General features: G+C 42.0%; 2 protein-coding genes across 3 annotated transcripts in view; one reads left to right on the top strand and one right to left on the bottom strand.

Annotated features, from left to right (window-relative positions):
- Positions 1-958: 958 nt before the first annotated feature.
- On the top strand, positions 959-18,220 carry FAN1 (FANCD2 and FANCI associated nuclease 1). 2 transcript variants are annotated; one of them, XM_033070810.2, is made up of 13 exons: positions 960-3,142; positions 5,352-5,492; positions 6,679-6,874; positions 7,187-7,420; positions 7,899-8,030; positions 9,137-9,245; positions 9,959-10,078; positions 10,502-10,666; positions 11,596-11,764; positions 13,948-14,051; positions 15,371-15,565; positions 15,955-16,083; positions 16,879-18,220. In XM_033070810.2, exons 1-13 carry the CDS (start codon positions 1,843-1,845, stop codon positions 17,014-17,016), a joined length of 3,132 nt encoding a protein of 1,043 aa, XP_032926701.1. In that variant the 5' UTR covers positions 960-1,842; the 3' UTR covers positions 17,017-18,220. The 2 variants fall into 2 exon arrangements, with proteins under 2 accessions (XP_042635607.1, XP_032926701.1); XM_042779673.1 differs by lacking the exon at positions 16,879-18,220 and having other exon boundaries at positions 959-3,142; positions 11,596-11,694; positions 15,955-16,077.
- Positions 17,935-22,666, bottom strand: part of MTMR10 (myotubularin related protein 10) — a 35,740-nt gene continuing 31,008 nt past the window's right edge. Inside the window, exon 16 of the mRNA XM_033070811.1 lies at positions 17,935-22,285. Coding sequence (XP_032926702.1) covers positions 21,686-22,285 — 600 coding nt within the window. The 3' untranslated portion in view covers positions 17,935-21,685. The remainder of the gene's footprint in view (positions 22,286-22,666) is intronic.

The raw sequence follows: 22,666 nt of genomic DNA, 5'->3' as shown, positions 1-22,666 counted from the left end.
TCAGGAAATGGCATCTTTTAACTTAGACTGAGTCCAAGAATGGTTCGGGTTGGAAGGGACCTCAGTCAGGCCCTGGTCCAAGCTCCCTGCTCAAGCAGAGTCATCCCACAGCACATGGCCCAGGATTGTTGTGGAGTAGCTCCAGTGAGAGAGACTCCTCACACTAAAACCTCTCTGGGCAGCCTGAGCTAGTGCTCAGGCACCTGCACAGTACAGAAGTTCTGCCTCATGCCCAGGTGGAAGTTGTGTGTCTCAGTTTGTGCCCTTTCCCTCACTGGTGTCCCCTTGCTGGGCAGCACCGAGCAGGGCCTGGTCCCTCCTCCGGCCCGTCCCTGCACACACTGACAGCCAGGGACGAGGGCCCTTCCCTCATGCTTATTTTTATCAGCCAGAGGAATCATCTCCCTTAGCAGCACTGTTTTTAGACTCCATACAAACAGTAATTCTCAGAGTGAAAATATGTAACTATTTGCTCTTTCCTGAACGAAAATTTAAAATTTAAAAAAAAAAAGAGACAAACAAACCTCACCACCACCAAAAGAAACCTCCACTTGCGGCTTCTGTGCACCTTAGCTGTGTTCCATGCGTTGTCGTAAAAGGAAATTTCAATCGGCGGCGGGCGCGGTGCTTGCAATGGGCCCCGCTGTGCCGGAGGGAGCCGCAGCGCGCCGTGCCCGCCATCGGCGCTGCATTGCTCAGGCCTGGCGGCGGGCGGAGCGGCCCGGCCCGGCCCGGCCCTCAGGGGGCGGCCCGGCCCCGTACGGCCCCGGGAACGACGCGCGGCTGCCGTGCTGGTGCGTGGGGAAGGGCGGGAGGCCGGGCCGGGCTGCGGGGGGCTCCGGCTGGGCCCCTTCCCTCGGGGCATGGGTGGCCGAGGGTCCCAGCGCGGGGAGGGGCTGTGGCTGCAGCGGGGCGGGCCGGCGAGAGACAGGCGCGTCGGGATGGTGGCCCCGGGAATCTCTCGGGAGCCTGGCCCCGCCATTCAGAGCCCCTGGACGGCGGTCTGGAGCCGTCGGCAGCTCCTGAGCCCCGGCCCTGGCGCAGCTCGGTCAGTTCGCACCAGGGGCTCGGGCAGGCTCGGCAGCTGTGGGAGTGAGGGCTGCAGGCGGCCCGGTGAGTGCTCTGGAAACGGGCGCTTGGCACCGAAAAGAGTCTGTCGGTAGCGAACAAAACAATGGTAAAACGTTCCTAATGGCAGGACGAGGAGCAGTGGCCATAAACTAAAACACGAGAAGTTTCACCTCAGCATGAGGAAGAACTTCTTCACAGTGAGGGTAGCAGAGCACGGGAAGAGCTTGCCTGGGGTTGCTCATGCAGTGTCCCTCTCTGGAGACATTCCAAACCCACCTGGATATGTTCCTGTGTTACCTGCTCCAGGTGACCCTGCCTGGGCCAGGGGCTTGGATTGGATGATCTCCAGAGGTGCCTTTCAACTCTGACTATTCTGTGAAAATTGGAGGGCTTGCCTATTTGAGTTCCAGGTTTGCTTGCTAATGTAAATGCAAACTTGAGATTAATTTTCCATTTATTAAGGCATTTAAAGGTAGCTGCAATGCTCAGCTTGCCTGTGGTGTGCTTCCCTGCCTGCTAAGGCAAGCTAAGGGAAGCAGCATTGTAAGTTAAGGATTGCTTGACTTCTCCACTTGTCTTCTGTTCGTCTTGGTTGCATCTGGTACCTTAGAAGACCACTCATTCAATGTATTTTTCTTTTTCAAAGCATGTCAGAGGATTCCAGATGAAAAAGGAAAAGCCAAGAAAAGGTTTTTTTTTAAATAATACAGAATAAAGAAATATGGCCTGAATGGAGTTGTCTGTACCATGTAATCGCTGTGAAGTTTTGTAATGGCAGAAGCTAGGTCTTCAGGAATCAAAAGATCCCGAATAAGTTTGTCACTCAGTCAAAATAAGAAGAAAAAAGAAACAACAAAAAAAGTAGAAGTTACAGGAACACCATCTACACCTTCAGCATCATCCTCTATTACTTCCTTTTTTAACAATGTCCCCCCTACCAAAATTAACTGTCCCATATGTGGGCAATTGGTGCCAAGATATGGAATAAATAAGCACATTGATGAAACATGTCAGAGAAACCATAGTGAGATTAGTGCCACTGATGCTACACTGAATTCTTTTAGGAGTAAGGGTCCCCTAGCTGCAAATCTGAGCAATAATTCCAGCTCATATTTTTCAAAAAACCTCTTAAATCTAGAAACAAGCCCTTCCAAAAGTAATTTATTGCAAGCGGGAGGGAGTGCATCACAACAGACTAGTCCTTATTTTAGCAGTCATAGTTCAGTCTTTAGTGTTAACAATGAATGCCAGGCTCGAACAGTTAGAACAGTCTCCTTGGGAAGCTTGTCTTCAAAACTGTCCAGAAGACGCTGTCTTCAGGGAGGAAAACAAGTCTTGTATGAAGAGATCAACTCTTCCCCTCCAGCTGTTCACAGTGCTGCAGCTCTGGATGATGGTGATGGTGATGAGATTGATGCTGGGCAGAGTTCTCAGAAAGAAAATCAGCCTTCTCAGAGAGACCACCAGGAACAAAATTTTTCAAAGAGGGAACCTGAATTTCAAACTGAAATAAACAAATGTTATCAAGAAGACCTTGTAGATATGGTTCAAGTACCTTTACTGGCCGATAACAGTAGTGACAAAAGGTTCCCATCTGGTACAAGGAGCACCGAAGCAGAAAGCAGGTCTGAAGGTGGAATACTTAGTCCTGATAAATCTGAAACATCTCTAGCCATCCATACTTCAGCAGAGCTGACCAGTGATTTGGAAATCGAGACTCAGCCTCACACTGAGGTTACTCCTTCTTCAAAGACAGAAGTGAACTGTGGGACAGAAAATTGCTTTAGCAGGGATGAGGCAGAGGTACTTCCTGTGGAAGTTCTTGAAGACTTTAAGAATGACCTGAACCATACTTTGTTAGAAACTGTGGAAAAGGCGGAGTCTCAGGATTCCACTGCGGACATTCTAGACAAAATAGATGAGGTCCTCTCTGTGCCCAGCTCTCCTGGTCACCCATACTACCTCCAGAATTTTTTAGTAGTGCTACGAACAGTATTGGAGAATGAAGATGATGTCAGACTATTTAATGAACAAGATTTGAACATTATAACCAAGTTCTACAAATTATCAGGTATCTTTTTTTAAAAAATACATTTCTATATTCCCTCTTGTAGAGAGCATTGTTACATAGTTTTATGTGAGAAGTGCTATATCAATTGGCAATTTAACTTGATGAAATTTTTAAGGGAAGAAGCTCCTTTTACTGAGGAGATACACCCCTCAGTGGCTTTTTGTACATAAACTCTCCTAATGTTGTTGGGTACAGCTCCTGAGAGAATGGAGGGGGCAGGGGGAACAACCTCACACAGCCCTGCCAGCAGCCTGGCTTGCATCCTGATGGATCTTAGCTGGGCCATGGACACAAGCAGCCAAACCTGGGTGGGGGGTCTGAAGAGCTCATTGGTGTGCTCCAGACCATAATATTGCAGTAGTGACATCTTGGAGCTTGGTAATGCCTTGCTTATCTTGAGGTAGTTAAAGGGGAATATATAAAGAAAGAAAGCAGTGGCTCTGGCTCTCTGAGGCAAGCAGAAGATGCACATCAATCGCATCCAAAGATCCAGGAATAAACTCACAGTTAGGCCAGTAGTGTTTGCAGGCATTGACTACTTTGACAAACACTAAAAGAGATGTTGAGGATACACTTTCCCCATTTCCACACTCTGTTCCCTGGACATGAAGAATGCTGATCAGTAACAGGAGCTTGTTCTGTTGGATAAAATAACTTGTTTCTCTTTCAGTAGTGTAATTTCAGAATTCCTCTCTCATGTGAGTTGGGAATACAGAAAGAATTACTGCAAAATGGTGCTCATAAATCCATGTCTGCACTGGATGTGAGGGTGATGGATGAAACAATCTCTCTTTACAGGGTAGGAAAGATGCAGCAGTTGAGCTGTGAGAAGTGAAGGATAGCACTAAATCAATAGATAACAAATCCTGGACAACTGGCAGATGAATGTCATTGCCTTCAAGAAGTACCAGGCAGGATACTTTAAAAGTTCAGGTAGACGGGTTATCTGTCCCACATGAGAAGTTTCTACCAAGTGTTGTCTTTCAGTTATCATAACAGAAAGAAGTCCACACACCTCCTTACTGCTATGAAGTTGCTTGAATATAGGTGTTTTCCAGTATTTAATTGTTTTCTGCTGAAATGTCTATCATTCTTCAGTGAGTTTTCTTTCACTCAGATAAGTTGATGAGGTGTTTTACAAAATTATTATTGCAGCACTAGTTTGGTCAGTTCCATGGTCTGGGGAAAGAATGTCCATATGTTAACCTTCTCCCTTTCTCCAGAATGATAAAAGCTGGGGGCAGACTTTAAAGGAGTTATAAACCCACAGAGAAAATGACAGGCTTATATGTCTGAATGTAATTCTCCCAGTGAGCTGATCCTGGAAAGATTCTAATAAAGAAAAGGCTGAAAAAGTTTTATAAGAACAGAAGAATTGTTAAATAAATATTTAGTGTTTATCTGCCATTTCTTAAGTATATCTAGCTCTGGTGGTGTTTGAGTGTTTTTTTATTAATGATCAGTTTCAGTTAAGCAGCAGCAGACAGGGGTAACAGATTTAGAAGTTAATGGGGGTTGAATTAAGTATTCAAAACGTTGTTGAATGTAGTAATAATAGCTAGACTATTTTCAGCTAAAATTTAATAAGCTATTTTGTTGAATTTCAGCATTGTTAGTATTTTAAAAGTATTTTTAAAAGGTACTTTAAAAGAATACTTCCATGATAAAAATCAAATTAATAGGAGGGTTTTTTTCTCATTGTTTTCAGTAGATATATCAGTATAATTTGGCTTATCTTTGGAAGCATAAGAATCTGAAGAATGCTGTGCAGAGAGGTATTCTGTGATTATGAAATTGTTCTGTCAGGCTGCAGCTTCTTTTGTTCTCTAGCATGAAATATTTGGTTATTGAATGACTGTGTAAGAGAGCAAAACAACACAGAATGCAGGGTTGGAAAACGAAGTTCTTTTTCTATAAAATGAAATATTTCTTGAAGAGTACACATGTCAAAATGCATTTTAGTAATGCACATTACTTACAAAATATGTTGTAATACTTTTCCAAGTATAAAACTTAAAGATTCTAATAAACTTATTAATTACTTGGAAAGGTAAGACTGGTATTTTACCAAGTCTGCTTGTAGAACATGGGGAGATCTAAAATGTGTTTTAGAGAGTACTTACATCAAAGTAATTTTTCTTACATCAAAGTACTGTGTTTAGAATTCACTCTTCTTTTTGTCCTTCCCTGCTTTAAATAAAATTTGCAGTTGGTGGACAGAAGTTGTATGTGAGACTTTTTCAACGCAAGCTGAACTGGTTAAAGGTGAACAAAATAGAGTATGGGGAGATAAGCACGGATTTGTCACCCATAATTGAAGAACTGGCTGAGGCCAGATTTCTACAAACAGGTAAGGCCAGCATTAGTAAACCTTTAAAATACTACAAGTAAAATCTGAAGTTGTGACATGTTAGAGATCAATGCACTGCATGCTTGTCTGTGCCCAGGAAAGAGAATAGAGGAACAGAAAAAAGGCTTCAGGTAGATGAGTGGTCTTGTGAAAATACTCATAGTGCAAATTAGATAATGGAGAAGACCAGTTTTTCTGGACAGCATTTTAAAAATAATTCAACATAATTTTTTAATCTTTGCAGTTGTTTTGAAGTTGTAAAGGGTATTCTTTTTCCTGGGTATTCCATTCCTTTGAAGTAGACCTGTGAAATGGTCCAGCAGAAGGTGCAGAAGAATTCCAGGGTGAACCAGATTGTATTTGCTAATACATTTTTAAAGAAGCTGATGCCTATATAACTTGATTCAAAGTTACAAGGTGCTTCTATAACTTGAATTAAAAGATATCAATGTAACCTGATATATCTATATAACCTGATATCAATATAACCTGAATCATAACTTTTATACCTATATAACCTGATATAAATAACTTTCTATACAATGTAATGGAGTGTATGGTTAACTAGTTGCTTAGTGCTGAATAGACAAAACAAGAAGGAAAAAAACCCAGCAGGTGGATAGTTTCAGAGGTCGGTAAGTATAGTACTAATGAGGAATTGGCAAATGTAAAACCAGTTAGTGACAAAATAAAGAATTTGGTTAGGACCAGACAGACCAAGGAACACCACAGCTGTGCATACTCCAAAAACAAAGTTGAAAAGTTCAGATGTGAAGAAGACTTTGGAAGCCTTCATCAAAGACCCCCGAAGCTCCTCGAATTGGGCAGGCGCAAGCACAGTGCAAAAGAGCTATCTAACAACCATCAGTCATACCACGTAAATTAGTTCTGGTGTATATATGATGGTGCTATAATGACAGAGTAGCACTAAGCAATACTTACTGTACAAATATACCACAGCACTTGACAAAGGCGGGTGAGTTAGGAGGAGAAATCCCCCTCACCTCCAGCGCTGCAATAAACAAATACCTGCTCTACAGACACCGGTCTAAAGGGTTTTATTTCCAGCCTATCTTTTGAGCATCAAACTGAAATCATTAGATTAGCACTAGGTTTTGTGAAGATACTTTGAGCTGTTGCTTGAGTGTATAACACAATGGAAATATGTGGGTAATTTTATTTTTAGAATCTGAATTGGAAGACCTGTGTGAAGCATTGGATTTGCTTTCAGCCCCTGAGCTAAGAACACTGGCAAAAGTCTTTCACTTGCCAAACCCAAATGGTCAGAAACAGCAACTTGTGGATGATTTTCTGAAGTTGTCAAAACAGCGTTCGATCTTCAGCAGGAGTCAGGCTGGTATTGGGACAGTGATTTTAAAAAGGTAAATGTTTACAGCTAAATTTTGCAGGTGAATGGAAGTTGTGCTTCAAATGACTGAAATCTAGATGCCTTGTGAAGAGAGGAATGCATTTAGTAAATTTATTAATAAAAAAGGTGGCACTGCATTTCAGTTTACAATGAGTCAAAGGGAAAGGTGAATTCTAAACTGCATAGTCTCTCTGCTTTCAAGGAAAATCAAGTTTATGCATTAATTGGCTTGAAAAAAAATTGTTCTCATACTTCAGTCAGTATATTTTAGTTTTTACAAGTCATGCTAAAAACCATGTTACAATATTTTTATTTGTCCTTCCAGGGTGAAGAACCTGGCTGGAAAATGTGTCAGGGTCTGCAAAGGTGTTCGGTCTGTCTTTTCCCGAATCCTGCTGCTGTTTTCACTGCCTGAGTCACTGGAGGAGGAAGAAGCCGGCAGTGCTGGGCAAGGCCTGCTCTCCACAGTCCTTAGGGCAAATATGGGGCATATGGTGTTCCCCAGTTACACAGTAAACAGGAAAACACAGGTCTTCCAGGACAGAGAGGATCTCATCAGGTAGGGACAGCTTTGGCAACTTGGAACTCTGTTCGTTTCTAAAAAAGCTTTACTGCAAGACTTGTGCAGGAAATAAGCATTCAAATGTAGAACTCCAGATGTAAATATGTAGAAGTGTTAGTTTTGCAATTATTTAAAATACATTTTTATATCGAAGGTAGGACTTGTAATTCACAGTGGCTTGTACTTTGAAACAAAATAGCTTATTTATTTGCTTCATGATCATGTGATGAAAGCTGTTTCTTCATTTGCTATGCTGATTCTGAGCTAAACAAAAATTATATTCTCTAGTGTTAAGTAAATTTAAACATAATGTGCCCTGCTAGTTTAAACTCCGCTAATTCTACAAGGTTAGGAATAAAGATAGCTGCATGTATTTGGATGGTTCAATGTCTTCAGAAACTGGAAGGGAAAGAATTTATTTCTTTCAGATATAAATGCTTTTTAACCGCATTAAAGTTGTAGTTTTTTACCACAGATATGCAACTGCTGTTCATCTGTCAAATGATATAGCCACCTCTGTGGTAAATGGGAACTGGGAAGAAGCTAATCGTCTCTATTTGTGTGCTAAAGAAACCTGGAGTGAGCTGAAGAATCATCCCTCTTTGAGGTAGTGAACTGGAAACTGCTAAGTGTATTATCTTACCTTGGGTACTTTTGCTTTGGAGAGAGGCTTATCAGCTAGGGGTGTAATGTAAACCTGATAAAGCAAGAGACTTCAATGTTCCTGAAAGCTTGGAATTTCCTGGTTGTTTAGCTTTTAAGTTACAATGTGAAAAGACCTTTTTATAAAATCATGGGGAAGAATTGGTAGGAATAGATATAGCACTAAAATAGTTCTGTTCAATGCACCAGTGCAGGAGAACAAGTGCCTTATTTTTCTCTTGTCATAGCTCTTTTTTTAATGGCTTTCAAACAAATGACAATTAGCAGAAATTAAAATTGACTGTGAACAAAAGGATGTTGCAAATGTTATGGGAAAACATGCTGGGTTATTCGTGTCTTTAGATTTCCAAGTGGGTGTTGCTCAGGAAATGTTACAGGATATCTGAGAAATGAAACCACATGTATTAGATTTGAAGTGTTCTGCATCAGTTTTATTTTGTTTGTTTGGTGGGGTTTTTTTGTTTGTTTTGTTTTGTTTTCTGGCTTAATGATACACCACAAGTTTGCCTTATGTTTGGCATTATATTCAATTCCATGGCAACTGATTTAAAAGAAAATTCATAGAGGTTAATCTGAAGGTCTGCTGCATTTTACACTGAATACAGTAGAAAAATCTATTTTGGTTTTAATAAAGCATTCAAAAGACTTTGTCCTGAAACACAGAGGTGCCTACGTTAGTCTTCTTTTTATGGCAGGAAATTCCTGGTCAAGACTTTTTCTTTTGTCCAGCTTTGTTTCTGAAGTTAAACTGCTGAGAATGAATTGGTAACAAAATATGATGTAGTAAGTCACTGTTTTGTGTCTGTTGTAAAACTGATTAACTGATAATTCTACTGGTGTTCTACTAAAATATGCTGTGCAAGTGCAGCTTGTACCTGCTCCCTAAGCCAAACTATTGCCTTACCTTTGGGTTCTTGACTTCGCAGCTGGGATACTCATTTCAGATCATTTTGGATATATAAGGCATTGAGTTTGGTAAATGCTTTAGATATAAATATTCTTAGTAAAACTGACATAATGGAATTGATCCAAACTGCTCTTATTTTTCAGCTATCACAGAATTTTACCTGATTACCTGCAACGTTTCACAGTTGGCTGGGTGTACACAAGAATCCTTTCTCAAGGAGTTGAAATTCTGCAGAGACTTCACAAGTATAAGGTAAAGTGGTGAGGTGAAGAGAAATATGTGCTTAATTTTTGTACATCAATACACATTTCTGATGTGGCTGGAAAATGGTGGTAATGTTTGCCAGGGCTTGCTACGGTTCTAGTAACAAGTTACTTTTAAGGGAAAAGATCACTTTTTTTGTGCTGCTTTAGAAAGTTAAATTGTTTTGATTTCTGCTTATGCTTTGAAGATCTGCCATATGTAATACACCATAAAACTATTGCTGAGATATGCTTGTTTCATTATTTAAAGAGATCTGTGTTTCACTAGATTTGGCTATTGCTTTTAAATAAGAAAAATCTTGGAAGAGAAATCTTCTAGAAATCCTTACCTCTTCCTTTGGGAATTCACATCTCCAAAGGCCTCTGACTTACATGTTAATCAGATTATTTTGAAAAAGACTTCACCTCTGCAAAAAAGCAACAAGTAATACTTAAGATGCTTTTATTATACAATAAGGGATACAGAAAGGATAAAAATACTGCATATTTGACAGCTAACCTTTAAATTTACATAAAAATATCTCTATTCTAGAGTTTTTAAGATACACATATGGATCTGAAATGGGTATATTGAGTAGTGGAGTAAAAAGTAGGTTTGGATTGTCCAGAGACAAAGTTTCTGTAATGTTCATTAGTTAGAAGGGAAAGTGGCGAGCTAACTTGAGCTTGGTTTTGTAATCCAATATAATCCCATTGCTACAGGAAGCAGTGCAGCAGCTGCAGAGCCTCCTGGCCCAGGATGTGTATTGTGCTGACAGCAGAGGGAGATGGTGGGATCGCCTGGCTCTGAATTTACATCAGCACTTGAAAAACACTAAGAAGGTATCTTCACAACTGCTGCTGGAAGGCTGGAAACACTGCAGGCATTGTCTGAAAACATTTTTTTAAGTCTTTCTTACGGAAAGAACAGTGGAGTAGAGTCTTCTAAAAATGCAGATTTTGTTAGAAATCCTAAGGTCAGACAACCAGTTTCAACTAAATGAATCCACTTCCTTAATCTTATACTGATCAGTAGAAATTGAGAGGAATTTTTTTTACTGTACTAGTATAAACTTGAATCCAGAAGCCTCCCTGTGCAAAAGGTTACTTGTTGGCTAGAACTTCACCACATCAGTTAGCAAGGTGGCCCTGTTCCTGTACACTCGTTCTTACACTTACGTTTGTGTGCTTGAATCAATTGCTCTTGTACAGAGAGGTGTGCAGAGGTCTCTGTAAATTGTTGTTTGTCCCCTTGCTGTTTGCCAGGCCATTGGCTGCATCCGGAGGGGCCTGGCAGACCCAGCTGTGCGCACCGGGCACCGCCTGTCCCTGTGCCAGCGCGCCCTTCGCATCAGGGACTCCCCCAGCTGCAAGCAGTTCCAGGACCTGCTGCAGGACCTGCCCATCCTTACCGTGCAGGATGTGACACACGTAAGCAAGGGAGCAGCAGCTCGTGAGCTCTTTTTACTTCTGACAAGGAAAAGTAATCTGGGAGACTTGCTGCATGCTGTGCACCAGCCTCTGACTGACATGGTGCAGGAAAAGGAATACGAATGTGTTTCTAAAACAAAAGCCTCTTGTAATCAAATACTTGTATGTCTGTCAGCTTCTCATCTGAAGTTAGTCAGCTGTACACTGATCTAATTTGCATTGCTTTATATTTGTTATGGGTGTGATCAGCCATAAACTCCACTAATTTATCAGCAATGCCCTCAGAGCCTTTCTGGCTGAAGAGTCTGATCAGATCAGTACATTGTCTCTGGTGGCTGCAGGCCAAGCATTCTGTGTGCTAGAAATAGTAATAGTAACCTTAGCATGTTGTCAGCATTAGATTAATGGCTAAAAAAATGCCACTGTTCCTTTACAAACCTTTGGAAGTTATGCATTCTAAATATGTGTTATGCAAATATTCAGTGTGGGGCACTTGCATCATATTAGAATGGATTTTTAAAAGAGTCTATCTTTTCCATACCATTGTAAAGCTAATTCTGTCTGGACAAAATCAGAACAGAGCCTCACTTCCTCTCTCTGTCTCCTCATGACATGTCTCCCTGCAGCCCTTCTTTGTCTCAGCCCAGAGTCTGTCTCCTCAGTTTTCTGTGTTCTTGCTCCTGGTTCTGCATATACAAATCTACATTCCCATCTGCCCAGAATTTTTGCTAGACATTTGTTTTCTTAAAAACGTGAGGCTTTATGAAAGCTAAACAAGGTGATTACACAGGAGTGACCGGCTAAATTTTATTCAGCTGATTTTTGGAAACAAATCTAGTTCTGATTTTAAGAAAACTGAAAGGGGAATTTTGGGCTAAAGCTTTTAAAATGTGATGCTGGAAAGTAACCAAATGTTTTAATATGTTCAGGTTACGATCAGTGGAAAGATGTGTCCTCAGACGGGAATGGGAAAATCTGTGTTTCTCATGGAGGATTTTGGTGATGGAGAAGGAGGCGAAGACTGCAGGGTATCCACAGTCATGTGCTCAGTTGAGGAGCTGGCATTAACTCATTACAGGAGGAATGGTTTCGATCAGGGTAACAGTACTGTTGGTTTGGGGTTATTTTGCAGTAAAATAATAGTAGTAAAGAAACTACTAATCAGTTTAGTTAATAGACCAGTTTTAACTGATTTCATTAGACCAGATTTTAGGCTGATTCTGTTTCCTTCCAAAACACCTCCAATACATCACTTCCTTACCAAAGTGCTCGAATATGTATTTTCAACCTGACCTGCTTCCTGGCCTTTAATGATTTGCTGCCTTCAGTTACTAAAGGTGGTTTTGAAATATATTGGGAAAAACCTCAGTGTTTTTTCTTCATCTGCAAAGAAAGTTGCTTACTTTGCCTTCCTTACCATTGAACAGCTAAGGGTAAAACAGCGTTATCATTTAAGGGAGTGTCACTAAGGAAATTTAAACCTGCATTGATTTTTGGTATCATGATGACCATGAAAACAGTATATACCAATAGCACAACACTGCAGGATTTTTTGAAAGGCTCTATTAGTAGTTTTTCATGTATTTTTACAATTTAGAAGCTATGAAAAGCCATAAACTATAGGAATATATAGGTCTGTTTTACAGGAAAAAAGTAAAATTCAGAAAGGTAGGCAGATTATTTAAAAATTTGTATCTTTCTATAAAATATATATTTTAATATAGTTTTATTTTATTGATAATACTGTTGCAGCAAAAGTGGCCATATAAAAAAAAAGTGAATAGGAAGGGAACAATATTTAGAATTTGGGAGAATAGTGCTGAAATCCCCACTCATTTCCTCACTCCCACCCACTCACCATTGGCCTTCTTGGCTCAGATGTTTTTTAGCACACAGTGGCCATGTGTGGTTTAGTGATGATCCAGAATGCCTATGCCAGCTCCATGCACACACCCCAACACACACACTCATATGTATGAGGTATCATGCATGTATAATGCATGTACACTGTATTATATGGTACATAGTGATACACATATTCTGGGATTCTAGGTGTGACATGTAACATTATGTATACTACTATAGATAATATATTGTACTAACAGGCTAATAATAAACACACATCACAGAGTGGCTGAGGTTGACAGGGAGCTTTGGGGGTCACCTTGTCCTACCCTCAGCTCAAGAGCCAACTCTCCCAGACCATGTCCATCTTTAGAGTGTCCCCAGCGAGGGTGGGTCCACAGCCTCTCTGGGCAGCCTGTGCCAGTGCTTCATCACCTTCACAGTGAAAAAGTGTTTCCTTGTGTTTGCATATATATACATATATATATATATTGCATATATATGTCTCCCTGTGTTCATACAGAAATGTTCCCAGAATCACAGAACCTCTGAATGGTTTGGGTTGGAAGGGCTCACAGTCAGGTCATCTGGTCCACCCTCCCTTCTCAAGCAGAGTCATTCTGGAGCACATGGTACACAATTGTTGTGAAATAGCTCCAGTGAGGGAGACTCCACAGCATCTCTGGCAGCCTGTCCCAGTGCACAGCACTTCAATATAGAAGGCAGTCAGGTTCATCAGGCATTATTTAGCTGGTCTTGGCAGTGAAGACCAGTTCAAGGAAGGTGTTCCAGAGCCTTGCTCTCTGTGTCCGCTGTTATCAGGGCCCATATTAGCCTGAGTTTTCCTTTTGGTGTTGAGGTATTCGAAGAAGCCCTCCTTGGTGTCCTTGCTGTGTTGTTTTCACATGCTTGTATGTGTGCATGAACATATAAACATGCATAGGAGCACATGTATACATGCGTTAACACAAATGTATTCACATATAAAAATATGTATACATAAAAGGCATAATATATAATATTTACAATAAAATAGAGCAGGTATATAGAATAATATTTTATACAAGATCAAATTATATACTATAAATATATGTCATGCTTTGAATATATTATTATTATCATCCATGTTGTATCTTTTTTAATGTTAAAAAGGTTTTGTATTAAAAAATTGTCAGAGTTAGCCCAGTAGGCTTTGTGGGAGCCAGGCAGGGAACGGAAACTGTGCTGCAACTGAAGTCCCCTGGCCTGGGAGCAGCAGGCTTGGGGAATATGAATGAACTGCATTTGCAGCTGCAGTGGGAATGTGTGCTGACACCAGCTGGCCATGAACCTGAACAGGGCATATTTCTGCTTTGGGTCATGATGGTTCTGTACCTCTTCATATGACATTGCTGTAGAAACTAATGTTTCCATTTTTATTAAATTCTGCCGTTTAGGTATTCATGGGGAAGGCTCAACGTTTATTACATTGTATGGGATTCTTATGTGGGATATCATTTTCATGGATGACATACCTGACGTGTTCAGAACTTCCTATCAGGTAATTTTGAAAGGCTTTCTTTAGCTAATTCATTGCTGTAGACTCAGTAACCGTGTTAAAATCTTATTTGGGATTAGATTAACATTTTATTCTAAGGGACTTTCCAGGCAGATCTAAGTGTTTCCTTCATTTTATTATTTGGTGTACTGCCAAGGACCTCTTCAGTAACCAGTTGTTGTGTCAGACTGGATTCACAGTCAGAGAGGGTGGGATTGGTGTGGTTAAATGCTTGTGCCCTGTAGCTGAGCTCATTGGGCAAGGTGCCCTTGATAGCCAGTGGAGAAACACTGCCATGCCCAGCCTAGTTCATCTCGTTAGAAGATTACACATTCTATTGTAAAAAAAATAAGTTTGGTTTTTTTCAATAGCCTTATTTTTAAACTCAGGTTTGTTAATGCCCTCACCTACCCCACCATTTTTTTGGCATCATCCCTCCTCCAAAGGAAGAAGCAAGCAAACATTACACAGCCCTCTCCAACCTCTCTCTGTAACACCCTAAGGTCAATGACTCCAGGTGAACTCGTGGGTTTATTTTTCTTCACCATCTGAAGCAAGAAGTCCTTGTGGCTGAGCTGAAAACCACCAGGCTCACAAGTATGACAGGAAGGGGAGAGCTGCAATTCCAAATTCATACAAATAGCTCCTCTTGTCCTTATTAATGCAGAGCAAAGCTGTCATGATCCTCAGGCATCAACAATGATGAGCTGACACCTCATACCTGGTTCTCTGTATCATTACTAGGCTGTATTTTGTGGGATTATGTGTAGCAGCTGTTTGTGTAAGGCTGTTTGCTAAGCACTCTGCATATGCTTTTAAAAAGCTGGTGCCTCTCAGGCCCTGCCTGATCAGCAGTGACAAAGCTGAATTGCTGCAGGGAATTTTTACACCGAGTGTTCAGCACTGTCCCGGGACTCTTCCTGTGGGCGCTGGAGGATCCGCCCCAGCTTCATCACGGCTTTGTTCCTCAAACTGCTCACCGTGCCTGAGAGTCAATCCTGATTCCAGATCCTGCCTGGAACGTTACTGCTCAGAGCACTAGGAATGCACAGGATTCTTTGCCTGTTAGAGGAAACCTCTGTCTATGGTTCAAAACAACAAAGCAGAGGCCGAGATGTGGCCAGTGTTTGTTGCACTGGGTGTTAAAACGTGCAAATTTCCCCCCATTTCATAAATATTTGTGTGGTGGGCATGTTCAAGATAAATCAGCTCAATGTTTGAGTGACTTTGTAGTTAACAAAATTATGAAGTAGGACAGTGTCATTCTGGGAATAGCTGCTGTGGTGGCAGTTCCTGACACCTGTATTTACCTTTTCATCCAGACATCCCCTCTGGATTTATATACTGACAGCTTCTATGAGAACAGGAAGGCTGTCATCGAGGCCAGGCTCCAGCAGCTTCACACAGCTTCCTCAGAGACACTGGCAAAGTTGGTTGCTGATGTCTGGACCACTCAGGAGGGAAAAGCAGCAGCCCTGGTTAACTGGGGCCGTTTTATTTCCCTCCAGCAAGTCCAGGTAAGTAACTGTTGTCCAGCATGGGCACTCCAATTAGGTTTGATATTCAATTACACGTGGCCCTTGTGTGCTCACAGGTTGTATTGAGGCACTGAGCCAGGGCAGATGGAGAGTGGTGGGAGGGAGGAATTGGGGTTGGGGATTATTGCGCTGAAGTCCCTGCTTCTGAAAGGCAGTGGTTACAATTTTCTCATATGGCCACTTTTCTTGCAACAGTAGCTGGGAACACAGCAGGGAAATCGATGTAAAAAACATCTACTTATGTTTCTTGTTACACCAGACTAAACAAAGAGCTGAGCCGGCCCCTCCAGTATTCTTGTGAGAGTTGAGAAATGGTTCTGCAGGAAATTAAAACCAACCCCAACCAAGCAGCAAACCTTCTCTTGCAGAGCCTGGTCTCTTGCCTTGGAGGAACGTTCCTGAGCGGTGTTTTCCGGCGCCTTTCTAGGGACCTGCGGCACTGCCGGGGCGGGCTGCCCGACCTGCTGGTGTGGCGCTCCCACAGCCAGCACTTCAAGGTGTGTGGGAAGCACGGCAATACTCGGTGCTCACTTGCCTTTCCTCGTGTAAAACCTTGCACTTGTCAGCCCCCACAAGTTGTGATTTCCTGTGGCGGTGGAGTCAGATCTGCAGCTCGGCTGCCCTGCCCCCACAGAGCGGTGGGTGATTATCTGCTCCTCCAGCGCCTGCGCTGGAGATTTAATGGGCATAGGGAGCAGCAACGATCGACAGGGTGGTGTATAAAAGGTCTTTGATTAATTGTAATGTAAAGCACCTGTCACCAATCAGCCACACTTGTTAGGAAGGAGTTCTACTGCCACCACTTAAGACAAAATCTGGACTATCTGAGTCTACAACAACTGTCTGTGTCTGCTACAGAAACTGAGTAAACAGTCATGGATGGTGCTTTGCATGGTAGTGGAATAGCTACTTGAAGACCATTGGACAGTTCATCTGTTGGAGCAGCTTGTTATGTGTTTATGATACAGAGCTGAATAGCAGAAAATAGTTCTCCAGAACACCTGAATAAGTTGCTGTCAGCTGGAATAAGTGAGGGTGCAGACAATCAATATCTCAGTATGAGAGATCTTAATTCACAGACAGCGCTTCTGTCTGTGTTTTGCTGGATATTTACTATATAAAATTTAATTCTCCTACAGTTAAATTTTGAAATATGGGGTAATCAGCACCCACTGCACTTTCCATTGTGCTAAAATCTCTATTATTTTTGTTGCAACTAACAGCTGTAAAAAAATACTTCTTGTGTGGGAGCTAATGATCTTCCACTTCTAACCATCCCCCTTTCCCTGCAGCTGGTGGAGGTGAAGGGCCCACACGACCGCCTGTCTCCCAAGCAGATGCTGTGGCTGAGTGAGCTGCACAAGCTGGGGGCTGCAGTGGAGGTTTGTCACGTGCAGGACGTTGGAGGCAAGAGCAAACGCCTCAGCTGACAGAGGTTGGATCATGTGGGGAACTCAGGTGTTCTTGAAGGAACGGGCAGCACACACCAATGGCTGCTGTTGCTTATTAAAAGTAATTTGTTCTAAAATTCTGGTTTCTTGGAACATTACTGTAGTCCTTTTTAGCACAAAACATTCTAAGATGTAATTTGAGAAAACTGTCAGTATGATTTACTGCATGTCACTTTGTGTTTAGAAAAGCAGAGCCCTTGCCTTCTCTCCATAATTTCTAACTTATTCTCTGAGGTGATCTGGGGCTTGCCCAGTGAAGAGGAGTAACTGCCTTCAGACTGGTATGCCCTGAGAAGATCTCTACAGAAACTGGGCCATCAGGTCCTGCTCATTTCTGTGGTGCCCTTGTGGCCTAAATTCATTATGTTGGGCAAGTCTCCTTACAAGGCATTGTCAGGTCCAGTGTGGTTCTCTGCCTGTCCCCACTTATATTTTGTATTTGAATTTTGCGCTTGTACATAAACAGATACAGGTGTTCAAGGATGGCAGAGAGTAGGGCATGAAGCATTAATGCTGTTCTAATGTGCTGCTGGGTATGAAAGGTTAATTTATTTAACAGCCCCTTCTGTTGTATCTGCATTACCTGTATAATGGGAAATATTTCTGGTAGTAGACAGGATTTGGTCAGTGCCAAAATGACCACACTCAGTGTAGTCAGTTCTGCCCCAGTAAAATTGATGTGTTTGCTCATTCAGAAGTATATCAGTCAACTGGAACTAAAAAGATGAATTCCCTTTTAAGACACCAAAATCCCATGGGTTTCTCTTAATTTTAACATATAGCCAGCATCTTTTCTCTGGTGTCTTCATTCTTTTACTGAGTAAGTTCCCTGCTATCAGAAATTCTGATCATCATGCAAACTGCAGACACTATAACAGAATATAGCAAGAAACAAGATAATTTGCACATCATTTTTATTTATCATCTCTCTATAGCACAGAGTCCATGCTATTCTTGGAAAAAACCACACACACACAATTTATTCTTTGTTAGGGGAAGAAAACCACCTGAAGTTCAGTGTGGAAAGGTAGGAACTTTTATTGACTCTAATTTTCTTCACATTCACAACTCAGCATCAGGCTTTTATAATCTTCCTGCCACTGCTACTTTACTCAGTTAATCATTATCAGGCACAAAGGTTTTAGTTTCAGTTGAAATGGTGAACTCTAAACCATCACAGCAACAGCATTAGAAACCTACTGCCTACAGCAATTTGAGGTACAGATTTCTGTCTCTTGGTTAGAGGCAAATTTAAGATTTTGTCCTTTGCTTGAATACATGTTAGAATTTTTTTGGTTTTAATATCTTTCCATCTGAGAATAAGCTGAAAGATTTGCCCAGCTTGCTACATTTTCATTAAAACACAAGGCAGTTAATTGATCAGAGTGGCATTGCAGGCAAGTGCACACGAAGCACACGTGCAGGCCTGGGCAGACACACACAAACCCAGTTCTCAGTGCATTTCTGGAGGCAGGACATGTGTGACACAGGGCAGTGCCCAGAGGCTGAGGTGACACTGCAGTCCCAGCCCTGCGCTCAGCCCAGCTGCTGCACTGGCGCTCAGCAGCCACAGCGCTCCCCCTGTGTGGTACAAAGTCATGACTCAGGAACAGCTGCAGTAATGCACATTTTCTACAAACACAAAAGGATGAACTGCTTGGTAGCTTTTCTACTCTTCCAACATGAAAATGGCATTTAACAGTATCTTGTTTTAAAGGGTGAACAGAAATGAAAATTTGAAAATATGTGTACATGTATATACACAGACATATATATACAACTTGCATGTCAGTATTCTGTACACTGAAATCAGATACATACTCACACCCCAAAATTGCTTTTGAAAGGTATTAAAGATACTCCAAACAGTCCCTACTGACTTGATAAGGCAACTATGCAGAGTGGAGAATATTCCAAAATCAACACTTGGTACCTGTCTTTCAAAAGTGAATCAGGAAGTATTGAGCTGTTTGACCTGAGGAAGCAGCAGTAGCCACAGGCACACGCTCACTCCCACAGACACAGCAGCTGCTCAGACTCCTCAGTAAGGCCATGTGACACAAGGAAGCAGAACTTTGTCTTCAAGTCTAGGGAAAGGTGGATTTCTTCCTCTCTGCAGGAGGTGCCCCCTATCAGCCCCTGCTTACCTAACTCCCTTTTTGGAATGGTATAAGGTTTCTTTTTCAGTCTATTTGGCAAATAGATATTTAGACAGGTTTTGTTTATTATAAAGGCATATTATTTTTAACCCTCTCCCATGCTATATATATAAAATACAAAGACCCTGTGCAGCATTTGTACACATCTTAGAACTGAAATGTAGAAATGTCTGAAATCTTATAAAAGACAATTCTGTTTAAATATAGTACCCATTTTGTCCCCCCCCAGAGGGTACTAGCCTAAGCACTTTTTAATTTCACCAGCTGCTTTTGTGGAGTAATTTATTTACACATTTTTGGTACCTTTAAACCAAAAAAGACACACTATAATTTTAACTGTCATTTTAAAAGAAAAAAAAATGGTACCAAAAGACACTAAGCACACAGGTTGAGGTCTTTATGTCAAGTATCAGCCCAGGGAAAGCAGTAAGCTAATGGGAAAAGAGGAATGGCAAAACGTTTGATTAATGAACAAGTGAGATGACTGCTCCAGCAAGCTTGGAAATAAACACAACTGGTTTGTGGACCATTTAACATGCTCAGCTCATCTTGCAGCATAATTAGGCAATTGAGGTGAATACACGTTTTTTCCCCACAAACAGTTGCCCAGAAGCACCTGGCATTGTGTCACAACAGCCTGTGCCTGCTTCTTTGCATAGGAACGGGGTTTGGAAGCTTGGTAAGGTAAAAAAGGAAGCCCCCTCCCCTGACATTGTTCACCTTTGCATTTGGCCCTGCCTTGCTTCCCTCTCCAACCCCAGCAGTGCAAGCACAGCACTGCCTTGGAGGTCAGGGAACAGCCTGGGAGCCAAACCCCAGTTTGTGATTTAGGCTGTGCTGAAGGTCAGTTTGCATTTACAAACAAAGATCTCCAAATCCTATCTCCTCCCCTTTTTTAAACTCCAATATCCTGGGGTATTTCCATCCTGCAGCTTTCTTTTTTCCCTACTGAGAAAACTGAGAACACTGAGTCCATCGTGTAAGGCCTTTGGTGCCTTAACTGGTGAGGCAACACCTGGACACAGGCTGGATAGAGGCTCAGTGTATAAACAGCGTTAGTGTTTATTACAGAAATAATTTCATACAAAATACAGCCTCGCTGCTCAGAGAAGGCAGCTGACAGGAGCCTTAACCCATGAGAATGACACATCACTATTTCTCCAACTCCTGGAATTTTCACACTCCTGCCTTTCTCCCTGTGAGTCCTTTTGTGGCACAGCATCCAGGGAGATTGCATCATTTAAAAAGGTTTCAGAACAACAAGGAGGCTGCTGCATTGAGCAGAGGGAGGCTGTTGGATGTAATTGCCTCAGGCAGTGCTTGTTCGTTGCACTGTCCCTATGGATGTGGAGTCTGCAAAAAGAAGGCACCGCTCACTGGTCTTCTTGCAGCACCTGCCTACCAGTGACTGCACCCCTTGTGGAAATGGCAATGGGGAGCCAGTGCTCCTTTCTGGAATCAGCAGGGTTCAGGTATGGGTTTTGCTGAAAGCTACTTCATCCTACCAAAAAATGAGAGGCTTGTCAGGGATTGGGATCTGTGCAGGGATATAATGCTGAGTAGTTGAGGTGTTCTTATAAAAAGGTGAGGATCTTGTGGGACTTACAAGCAAGCTTAACCTTAAAGAGGGAACACCTGCTGTTTCTTCTGGATGCCTGCTGTTTCCAGAAATGGAGAGGGGGAAGCAGGGGATGGAACAAGAACTTGCCACAACGATCTGTTTTAAAAGGTTGGAGGGGGTGTCAGCTGCATTAGAGTAATCCTGCTACTGTTTCCTCCCTATTAAAGGCACTTCTAAAGCTACTACAATACCATATCTACAGTAAATGTTTTAAGGTTAACAGTGCATTGTCCTGATGTGGATTTCTATAGTCTGAAGTCAAGTTCATGACAAAGAGCACAAATCTGAGTAATTGTTAATGAATGCATTTTGGGCAGAGTAAGAAAAGGGAGCAACCCCTGTCATGGATACACTGCATCAGCACAATGTAGGGTGATCAGTCATGGAACGTAAGTATGTTTGTATCTATGCAAGTAAGTATTACTCCTGATGAGACAATCTGATAAAATAGTATATTCCCAGATTTCAGCTGTCAGTTCATCTTCACTGCACGACTTTGGCTTTCCAAGCTGTTTTATCAAAGGGTCACTCCAGTCACTACCTGGGAGAACAAAGGTATTTCAAGCAGAACCCTCACTAACAACCACACCAAGCCTTTCAATTTGCTAATGAAACTCTCTATGACTTGTAATGAGCCAAACCCCCAAAAACAGGAGGAATTGGGGAGCAGATGCCCCAGCAGATGAGAAGACAAAATTGTGCGATTTGAAGCATGACTTGCCTTGCTTTTAAATATTTGTGCAAATCTTACGTAATGTTTGTATATAAAAATTATTACAGCTTTCAATGCCGCATTTAGCAGTGTTAAGTTAGAAAAGACAAAATGATATGCTCTATTCTTCCCAAACCTTTAAACCTCCACATCACCTCAGTCTTCGTTTGCAAGTGTCTCAGTGGATAGCCAGATTTTGGCACCACTTAAAAATTTGCTTAAAGGTGTTCCCAAAATGCTCCGTCTGCATAGGTTCCCTACAGGAGAAAATGGGAATGAGGAGGAGAGAAAGTCTGGGGCGCCTGAGGTGTCATTTAAACCATTTGCTCTGAAGTACATCCTGCTTTGATCCAGTTCTGAGCAGTGGCCTTGCAAGGAGGAGTTGCTCTTGTACTGTCGCAGGCTGCGGTTTAGCATGTCCACCTCGTCTGCCAGCAAAGAAACTCTGTGGAAAGCGGTGATGGAGCCCCCGTGGTTGATCTGGGCCTCAGGAACCCAGCGGAAGTAGCAGAGTTTCCACAGTTTGATTTGTGTTCCAGAGAGATGGGGCAGAATGATGCCGTGCAAATCAACGGGCTTTGCAAACCAGTCTCTGAAGTACTGCTCCATACTGTGGGTCTGCCCCTCTGCTGGCTGGAAAAAGTCTGGCTTCAGTTTTAGTATCAGAGAGTTTCTTCTTGGAAGGAACTCCTGCTCACCGATGATTCCGTTCTTTAGTGCTGGGGGGACACCTCGCAGTGTGGAGCTGTAGTTTTTCTGCAGAAAATAAATACTTGTGGTTTTCCAGTTCTAATTCATTGGAATAGCAAATTTCCCTGAACTGTCAGGGTGCATAATCCAGAGAAATGCTGTGACCTTTAAATAGTTCTGATCTTGTGAGTCACTACTGCAGGGCTCACAGGGCAAACTGTGGCCTTTAAAAAGGAATGCATATGTCTTTTGTAGCAAATGATTGACTTATAATCAGTATTTACTGAAAATACTGGCAGCCCTGGGGGAAAAAGTGGCCTGTCATCACTTTCCAAAGGTGAAATAATGCAAATGTTGGCAGTGACTCAGCCACACCAGAAAATGTCCTAAAACACAAGGCTCAACAATTTACATCTTTACTTCTACAGAAAAGGACTTTAGGCTGGG

Source organism: Catharus ustulatus, chromosome 12 (assembly GCF_009819885.2).
Source record: "Catharus ustulatus isolate bCatUst1 chromosome 12, bCatUst1.pri.v2, whole genome shotgun sequence".
In the NCBI taxonomy this organism is placed as follows: Eukaryota; Metazoa; Chordata; class Aves; order Passeriformes; family Turdidae; genus Catharus; species Catharus ustulatus.
Note: the sequence above shows the minus strand (reverse complement) of the source record. Positions and strands in the feature narration are given on the sequence as shown.

What these genes read in the sequence shown, in the direction of transcription:
- FAN1 (XM_033070810.2), top strand. Translation starts at nt 1,843, where the DNA reads ATGGCAGAAGCTAGGTCTTCAGGAATCAAAAGATCCCGAATAAGTTTG. An exon ending in TTTCCCTCCAGCAAGTCCAG is followed by an intron (nt 15,566 to 15,954) that starts GTAAGTAACTGT and finishes CTTCTCTTGCAG; the next exon opens with AGCCTGGTCTCTTGCCTTGG. An exon ending in CCCACAGCCAGCACTTCAAG is followed by an intron (nt 16,084 to 16,878) that starts GTGTGTGGGAAG and finishes CTTTCCCTGCAG; the next exon opens with CTGGTGGAGGTGAAGGGCCC.